Here is a 9,454-nt window from a genome sequence, read left to right on the forward strand (position 1 = left end):
CTCTCTCTCTCTCTCAATCTCTCTCATTGTCTCTCATTGTCTCTCATGAATAAATAAAATAAAAATCTTTTTAAAAAAGTACTTGCTTCACAGAGTAGATAAAAGGATTTAAAGAATGTATTTCAAGCACTAGATGATTGAGTTATAAAGTGTAAAAAAATCAGTAGGAAGATCAGGCTCAGTCTAAGAAAGGCCATCAAACAGATAAAGGTTAAAGGCAGCAGCTCTAGAAAGGGAGAATAAAGAAAGAAGAGAGCTAGACTCATGTACACGTTGGCAATTTGAGTTTCATGTAGGAATCCCCAAAAGAGACGTGGATTCCCACAGCCCTCTGAACCTCTTAGAAGATTCCTCAACTTCTTAGGAGCCTATCACCCTATCTGTGCCAAGAGGGTGACATCAAAGCACTTGTTTTGCCAGCTTTCCATAAGTAACCACACCCTCTGCATTAGGGCTGTGTTTTCCATTTGCTAATGGATCTTGCCTTATAGAAGAAGCAATCTGTCCATCTCAAAGCCTCCCAGGCCTCCATTCTATGCTGCTTCTGATTTCTTCCTCACTTGTTCCAATGACTGTTAAGAGTTAAGAAAGGTCTAAGTTTCATGCTTCAGAAACATAGGCTTTTATTTTGACAAAGCTATAGATAGTAGTTACTGTAAAAGGGTAATATGTTGAATATGTCCACTATACAGTATCTTCAAAAGGAGAACTTGGGTCATTTCTTTGTGTTATATACAACAAGAAAACCATGGTCCCTTTAGATGGCTTTTTTTTTAACATGTACATTCTTGAATTTCTTCTTCATTCTTATTCTCCTTGACATCAGCCATTCTGTCAAATCCTGAAAGAGGAACATAAAAAATATCCCAAATCCCAAAGAATGTCTCAGCAATTACAAATCTAACTCATGGCCTAGAAAAGGAGATTTGCTGGGCCCCAAGGGAAGAACTATAAACTTTCCTCTTTTTCTTGCCCACATCTTACCATTTACCTTCATAGACATTACACTGTGGATTCTTAAGCCTTCTTTCTCCCTTAGTGACCATCCAGCTCCTCCATAGAAACAATTTAGTTATTTAAGCTGGGATCAAGGAGGAATTTTCTCTGCTTATGGGTTACAGATGCTGGAACAAAGGGCTGAGAAAAGGGCCCTGTCTGTCTGGGGTGGGCCTGGTACCAGTGAGAGGATGATAATTACCTGTGGACAAGGACTAACTCCTCATAGCTTTGCATCCCTTCTTTCTTTGGAGCAGCCTTTAGCTGCCTGTAAGGGTCCAGACCTGTCTGTGACGTCTCTCAGGCTAGGGTTCAAGGAATGAATGCTTACTCTGTATTCCTAAATGTCCTCCAAAGGAGTGGTTTTCCTCCAGGTATTCTCCCTCTATCCAAATCCTGGCCAAGCAGGTGTCAAAAGGTCTGATGATGTTAGTCGAGGACATGGATTCTCTCTTTCCATATCTCATTACAGAGGCTTTAAGCTCAGAGACCCACTGGTGATAGACTGGGCAGGTCACACACCGAGAGAAGAACTCCTTACAGTACTGGAAGGAGAAGAAACTCCATGAGGTCAAGGATGGATTTGTCCTTCCTCCGCTCTGCTCCACCAGGACCTAGGACAGTGCCCAGTCAGTTATGTGCCCAGGCTTTGGGGGTCAGAGAGGAGGCACTCATGGCAGAGCAGTCCCAGAGAGTTGGTTTTGAGCTAGGGTTTAACCAGAATGCCTTAGATGCAGAAAGAAGGGCTGTAGGAAGATGTGTCAAACTGAGCCAGAGTGGGTCCACTGAGAAGTACTAAATGTTAACATTTTAGTGGTAGTGGGTAGTAGCTGTGCAAAGGCAGAAAGTCAGGGAATCCAGTCCTGGCCTACATGCAAGATTATCTGGGAGGGTACATGAGGTACATGGAAAGATTTTCTAGGTGGAAGAAAAAAGTGTTTGACAAGGAAAGAGAGACAGAAGCAGCAAGGAGAAGAATAAGGGAGAGATGCAGGTAACAAAAAGGGTACCACAGGACCAAACTAGAACTTAGGTGACAGGTGAAGGACAGTAGAGAAACAGGTACCTTGAGGGTTTGGCTGCAAGTCTCTGGCAGAGTGTGCATGAAGACACTGTCTGGCATTTTTTGTAACATTAGCACATGGCACTCCAGGAATCGGACAAAACCATGTGAACCAAATAGTGAGGCATTGGTTCTTTTCACCAACTGGCGAGCCTTGGAGAAGTGGTGCTCAAAGAGATTCCACTGGGAGTCCTGGGCAAACCTAGAGGGAAGAATCACAGCTCTCAGCTCCATCCCCTGAGCCATCACTTCTTTAAGGCTGTAAGATCTCCTGGACAGTCAGAACTGTGATGTGGGCCAGTGGCCAAGGCTACTAACTCACATGAAGGGGACTTAAATGGAGACTGTGGGACATCCAGCACTTAAATGTAACCTTAAACTTAACCCTAAAGCTATAGACCCAAACCTGCCCAGGGACAAGAAGAACCCTTTTAATAAGATGGGAGGGGGTAGGAGGTAAAGGTCTTTAGGAATAGGGACTGATGCAGAATACCCCCCTGCCTGGAGGGGTAAAAGGCAGTAGCTTAAATGACCCCATGATGTCCTTAAGTTTCTACCCTTTCCCACTGAGTGAGACTCTGGTACCCCACATTACCACATGGCCAGAGATGAGTGGACCCCCAGCATGACATTACTCTGAGAGTTTAGAATGCAGCTGTGCTCACAGTGTTGAATGAAATGCAGACACTCGCCAAAGGGCCGACACAGCAATCCTGTGGACAGACAAGGTAACCAGGCTGAGGTCAGTTGTCAGCATAGGAACTGGTATAGAAGGTATGTGGTATAGGGGAGCAGACAACACCTGAAACACAGACACCCTGAATCACAATGTGGTTCCTGGATTTTAAGGAACCAGGGACTAGGAGCAGGGGCCATGCCCAAGGGAGAGGCTCATGACTACCTGTGTTCCAAACACAGGGCGCTGAGGTCTGAATCCTTCGGGAATATAGCAGAGCCCTGCACAAGATTTACCTTCTCCGTAGAGCAGCAGATCTAAGCAAGCAGAATAGAAGCAGGCCAGGCCAAGGACATCATGACCGTGGGAAATGAGCACCCATTGACGCTCCAGCACATGGACACACAGATCAAATCTGCCAAGAGACAGAGCCACTGGGACCCACTAGGGAGTGAGGAGGATGGTAGAGGAGAGGCGGGGATCTTACATCTCCAAAGTAGTCTAACATCCCCCAGATCTCCTCGCCTTAGTTCTATTTAATACAGAAATTATGTGTGCTTGAGATCAGACCTGATTCTCAGCAAAGGAAGTGGGCAAATGCCTCTGAGTCAGTTTCTAGGTTCTTTCTTGAGCTGTTGCAATCCCTACCTCTTTGTGAAGAAATGAAGGAGGAAGGGAAGGGGGTCAAAGTGGGGGTGGGAAGGAGGATGAATATGCATTTCCACTCCCAAGCCCCACACTTAAGACGGCTTCCTGGAGTGACTAGAGAAGAGACAGCACTGGCTGTAAGAAATGGAACAGTGTCTCCCCCTCCATTTCAAACTTCTTTTGAAGATCATACCCTCCCCTCTTAGGCAACAAATACAAATAGCAGTAAATGCTCTTAATACTTCTTCTTCAGAAATGCAGATCTGAAGAGAACTGAGAGAACCAGATTCTCCAGAGCTGGTTTCTTGAGGTGTCTGCATATCTCATGAGCTTGAAAACCTAAGGAGGTGAAAGAGCACTGTGTGAGGCCTAGTGGTGAACTTGGCCTCCCTAAGAGCCTTAGGCCCACCAGCGCCAAGCCCCATTACCCAGCTTGATGGAGAAGTCCAGATGGCCGAGGCAGAGCTTGGTGTAGGCCAAGGCCTGCATGAGCTGGGCTGTGGCCAGCAATCCCTCCCTGGAGAACCAGCATAGGCTGCTTTTCTGAATGGCCATCTGCTCACAGTGCAGCCACTTGTCCCTGTCACCCGTATTCTGGGAGAACTGGGATAGGGCCACATAGGTAGAGACAACCTGTAGGACAACAAACATGGGGCAAAATGTTCCTACTGTACATTCCTGCTACACTTCCATCATGTCCCTTTCCTGCATGAAGAGCCCACAATGGGGCCTTGCTGCCCACGTAATCGGGGCCTGCTGGAGTCCCTATCACTCTCCCCAACTCCTGCTGTGAAAACACACTCCTTCTCGCCCTCACACTTCTGATCTGATCTTTCCCACTGCCTGATCTTTAAACAAATGCTTTTTTTACCTGCCCCCCTTTTTCTCCAGTCTTGGACCTTCTCTTCAAAACACTGGCCAAACTGCACTTCTATGTTTTCTCTAACGAAGGCCTCTGATTCTCGTTCCTTGGAACTCTTCAGAACTGCTGCCTACATGTCGGTTATAAGTATGTGCACATTTGACATCAATGACTCTCTTCTTCAAACACTGTCTTCACTACATTTTGAGGACATCATATTCTCTTGGCAACTGCTCAGTTTCTTTTGCCAATTTCTCTTTATGACCCTGACCTCTTAATCTTGGAGCTGTTAAGTTTGGACCTTGGCTCATTCCCTTGGGAGATCTCACTTAGTTTCATGGCTTTAAATACTTTTTACACACGGATAACCCTTACAATTCTATTTCCAGTTCCCTGACCTCTCTCATGGACCCCACATTTGCATATTCAACTGCTTACTTAACTTCTCCATCTAGATGTCTAATAAGCATCTCAAACATGTCTAAAACCTGGCTCCAATCTCCCCCCAAATATGTTTCTTGTTCAGACTGCCCCATCCTAACTAAGAGCGTCTCTATCTCTCCAGAAGTCCAGGTTGCAAATCGTGGGATTATCCTTGACTCTTCTTTCTTTCCCATCCCAGAACTCATCAACTTAGTGAATCTTATTGGTTCTCTCCTAACAGAAGACCACTCCTCCTGCTTTCTCTGCCACCACAACAATCCAAGCCAACTATCTCTTGCCTGTATTGCTGCGATAGCCTCCTAATTTACCTCCCTGCTTCCTCTCTTCCCTCCGTCAACTGATTCTCAATACAGCAGAAAGAATGATCCTATTGAAATAAAAGTAGACTCTGTCACTCCTCTTTTCAGAACCTACCACTTGCTTCCCATCTTCTGTAAAGTCCAAACTCCTATAGTGGCCTACAGGCCTGCACCATCTGCCATCCACCTTCCCCTGGCTCTCTCTGGTCACCTCCTGGTTCTGTCTTCTCCCTTCTAGTCACAGTGGCTTCCTCACTGTTCCTCAAACATGGGCAGCATACCTTGTGCATCACACTGCCTTCTGCCTGTCTACTATTCTCCCTGATAGCCATGTGGCTTTCTTCCTCACCTCCTTCAGATATTTGCCCAAATGTCACTGGCTCGTTGAGGATTTTCCTACCACCTTGTTTAAAACTGTACCCCACGCCCAGCTCCCAGAACCCCACGGGCCCCTGACTCCACTTAATATTTCTCCACTGCATTTATTATCACCTAACATTCCATATATTTCACTGATCTCTTCTTGTCTGTTTCCCTGGAGCCAGGATCAGTGCCCGGTACATAATGGGTGTTCATCAAATATTTATTGAACAGATGGATAAAAAAGAGAGATAGATAGATGGACACTAAAATTAAGAAGACATTTCCCTTCCTTCTTTTTTCCTAAGTCAGCAATTTGAATCCTTTTTTTAGGTCATGGACTTCTTTAAGAATCCGATGAAAGCTATGACCAGTTCCCTACCTCCCTCCACTCCCCAAGTGTTTTTGAATATACAACCAAAGCTGACATTCAGTTCAGGGAACTCATAGACAGCCACACATGGAAACCCATCTAAAAGCTGCAATATGAGAAATGCTGCTCAAACATATGATCAGTATGTCTCATTAAGTCTGGGTTATTGTAGAGCCAAGCTAAACTCAGGAATCTCTCTCCCTGCGTCTCAGGTTTCTGAGTGAGGTCCAGAGGTGAAGCAAGGATTTGCCTACCTGGGCTTCATTTGCAAACTCCTCAGCAGAATTCTTCTGCATAAGAGTGGCGAGGCAGGCAAACCTGTGGCTGCTGGCTGTGGTCTCCAGGTTATAGAGCTGCCAGAGCAGGGAGAGGCAGTGTACCTGCTGCTGCAGGACTGCCAGCTTCTTCTTGCTGCTGTGAAGCACAGAGCGCTTAGTATGCCCTTAGTCTGCACCAGTGCCCAACTATCCCTCCCCACAAAAATCCAAATCTATTCATCAAGGGGCCTTCTACAGGCTTTCAAACTCAGACATGTTCCTGGGATCCCATTGCTTCTAGCCCCATAAACCTTTTTAAATCATCCTTTTTTTTTTTTTCAAAGTAGGCCCCACATCTAGCATAGGACTTGAACTCATGTCCCTGAGATTAAGAGTCCTGTGCTCTTACTAAGCCAGCCAGGTTCCTCAAATCAAATCATCCTTCTTGATTGGAAAAATTCAAAGAAGTGTTTTTAAAGGGTTCATTCTTTGAATTGCTATTTTGAATATATTTCCTATAAGTTATTACAGTTTAATAACTGGGCAGCAATTTAGTGTTTTGTATATATATCAGAAATAATATTAAATTGCTATATATATGTATATATATGTATATACACACATACATATATGTATCTTGATTTGAAAAAGACAGGGTAATATGTATTTTTATTTGAAAAACATAGGGTAACACCAGGCTTCAAAACCAAAAGAAGTCCTCATTCTGCTATATTTTATTGGTTCAGAGAGTAAGGTAGAGGAACCGGAACTGCCATATGCTTGGAAGAGGAGGAGTCTTAGGTCAATAGAGGCAATACTCCACGCCTGGTCCCAGTTTAGTTCTCTGTGGTCCTAAAGGGACCGGATGACTTGGCCAGGCTCCTCACTTCTCACTGGGGTTGTTTGGAGGTTGGCTTAGGGAACAGGAACGCCAATATTTTTCTAGGAATGTTTGGAAAAGGACACCAAACCAGGTCCAAGGGAAATTCCTTTTCAGCAGTCGAAGGGCTTGCCTGGCCAATTTTTTGGCCAAGGTGATCTGTCCCATGTTGAAACAGACCTGGAGATGAGAAAATGAGAAACAACAATGTAAACTCTGTAAGCTCTGGACATAATACACTGGCTCTTTCATTTAGGGCTAGAACTCAGGCCACTGAGGCGTCAGAGTAAGGGCACCATAGGGCTGTGCCACACTAACCAGCACCAGTAGAACCGTGTGTGGGTAAAGGAGTGAGAAAATATGGCTGTGGATAAAACACCCTCTTTTCTCATCTCCCACATTTGTCAGAAGGCTGACTTTGAATTTTGATCTTTTCCTGGGGTAGCATTATATGTATGGTATGATACTCTATCACGATGCTGGGTGGCAGCAGTGGGTACACTCCCTGTCACCCATTGGATCATACGGGTAAACGACTGATACAACAATCATTCTGTCCCCATATAACCATTCTATTTTTCACTTTCAGTATTGTACACAATAAGTTCCATGAGATACTCAACACTTTATTCTAAAACAGGCTTTGTGTTAGATAATTTTGCCCAACTGTAGGCTAATATAAATGTTCTCACTATGTTTAAGATTAGCCAGGCTGAACTAAGATGTTTGGTAGGTTAGGTGTATTAAATGCATTTTCAACTTGTGATAGATATATTAGATTTGGCTACATGATATTTTCAACTTATTATGGGTTTATTGAGATGTAACCCCATCACAAGTCAAGGAAGATGTGTAATCTTGATGGACAATTTGGCAATATATTTATTAAATGTAAAATCATTCCTATCTTCCACCTTAGCATTTCTACCCCTGGAAATTTCTGTTACAGAAACATTTTTACAAGGAAGAAAGAGATATATACAAGAATAATCACTGTAGTAATCCTTGTAATAATCTCAAATTAGAGACAACCTAAATGCACGTGAAGAACGGACTGATTAATCTTTGATATAAGCATACAAGGGAGTGCTTGGCAGCTGTAACTGGATGCACACTAATATACAAAAATGTTCAGTCTATACTGTCAAGAATAAAAGTCAGCTGCAGAAGAAAGAGAATGTAGAATATGATTTTTAAAAACAATAGAAAATAATAATGATATGCCTATGTGTATATTTCTGGTGGAATATGCACATTATTAACTATGCTGGGGGCAGCATGGAGCTCTTTTCACTTTCTACATATTGTGTATTGCTATGATTGGAATTTGTAAAACCTTCTCTCACATTATCACATTTATAGTTGCATGCAAAAGTCACAAAGATTTTTAAAGGGAATAATGGGGTAACCCTCAAGGAGAAACAACTCAAACTTCAGGGTCCTGCCCTGACTTTACCTCTGACCGAAGACAGCAGAAAGTGGCCTCCTCAAACTGACAGATCTTCACCTTGTGATTTTTCAAAAATGAGAATGCTGAGGGCTGCCCCAGAAGACTGCTTGCCTTCTTCAAATAAAGGAAGGCCTCCAAACAAGACAAGGGATGGAGAAACAAGATTAAGATTCAGATGACCCTAGTAGTGCGATGAGGACGAAGCCTGGAATAAGGTTATGATGAAGTCAAAACTTGGATTGGAATCAGGGTGGTTTCACAGTTAGAAATGGGGAGCTGGATGGCACACCTAAGTCAGGGGCAGGGCCAGCAGCGCTTGGTGCTCTTGGACTGGACATTCCCACTTCATGTTTTCTCCTAAACACCTTCCAGCTCCTTTCTCTCTCCTCTTTGCTCCATTTTTCACCCAAGCTGACTTGACCATAAGAAATCCCCACCAACTTCTCCAAGTGAAAGGACTCAGCTCAGGGGCAGGGAACAGAGCTTGCTCACCATGTAATTATCTGATAGGTCCAAGGAGGCAGCAGCAGCCTCCAGCAGGTAATAAAATGCACATGTGGTTTCTCCAATGACCAGGCAGTGGTGGATGAGTGGTGAGAGCACTAACTTCAGGATATCCTCACAGTGACAGGGCTTGGTGGTCAACATGTCTTTCTCGGGGCTGGCCTGAGACAGCTTCCTGTTCACTTGATCCAGGAACTCTTCCTCTGTTCTTTATGGGAAGAAGGTGAACAGAGAGTGGTCACAAAGCAGCCACTGTTCTCGGCATATTACCAGGCTCCAAGCCACTTGTTCCAGGAGGCCTTCCTTTATAGCTCATTAATTCTATGTTTAGCCTTCTCCTCCATCACTCCGTAAGTTTTTGAAAGTCAGGGACCTGATCTATAATGTCAAAGCCCTATTAGGGATTTTTTAAAAACCTATAGCCAATCTAAGTACCTCACAGACTAAATGGGGAAACAACTATACCTGAGGAGTAAACTAACAGTGTGTAAAATATAAACATGAAAATGATACAAGGCAATAGTAATAATTTCTCTATGAGCATATTTGAACTTTGTCAACACATTTGAACATGATTTTATACAACACCATCTTATCCTACAATAACACTGTCTTTCAGATAGGCAAAAACTACCCTCCTTT

General features: G+C 43.9%; 1 protein-coding gene across 10 annotated transcripts in view; it reads right to left on the reverse strand.

Annotated features, from left to right (window-relative positions):
- Nucleotides 1-598: 598 nt before the first annotated feature.
- LOC144317549 (adenylate cyclase type 10-like) overlaps nt 599-9,454 on the reverse strand; it is a 44,850-nt gene continuing 35,994 nt past the window's right edge. For 5 of the 10 annotated variants that reach the window (XM_077904099.1, XM_077904098.1, XM_077904094.1 and 2 more), the window contains 11 exons: nt 8,801-9,020; nt 8,315-8,440; nt 6,866-7,038; nt 5,976-6,135; nt 3,812-4,016; nt 3,626-3,722; nt 3,032-3,150; nt 2,655-2,772; nt 2,063-2,261; nt 1,328-1,541; nt 599-841 (listed from right to left, as the gene is read on the reverse strand). In XM_077904099.1, the coding sequence (XP_077760225.1) occupies nt 774-841; nt 1,328-1,541; nt 2,063-2,261; nt 2,655-2,772; nt 3,032-3,150; nt 3,626-3,722; nt 3,812-4,016; nt 5,976-6,135; nt 6,866-7,038; nt 8,315-8,440; nt 8,801-9,020 (1,699 nt within the window). In that variant the 3' untranslated portion in view covers nt 599-773. Of the gene's footprint in view, nt 842-1,327; nt 1,542-2,062; nt 2,262-2,654; nt 2,773-3,031; nt 3,151-3,576; nt 3,723-3,811; nt 4,017-4,254; nt 4,376-5,975; nt 6,136-6,865; nt 7,039-8,314; nt 8,441-8,800; nt 9,021-9,454 lie in introns of those variants that run through there. The other 5 variants (XM_077904096.1, XM_077904095.1, XM_077904102.1 and 2 more) reach the window with 5 other exon arrangements.

Source organism: Canis aureus, chromosome 7 (genome assembly GCF_053574225.1).
Source record: "Canis aureus isolate CA01 chromosome 7, VMU_Caureus_v.1.0, whole genome shotgun sequence".
Classification (NCBI taxonomy): domain Eukaryota; kingdom Metazoa; phylum Chordata; class Mammalia; order Carnivora; family Canidae; genus Canis; species Canis aureus.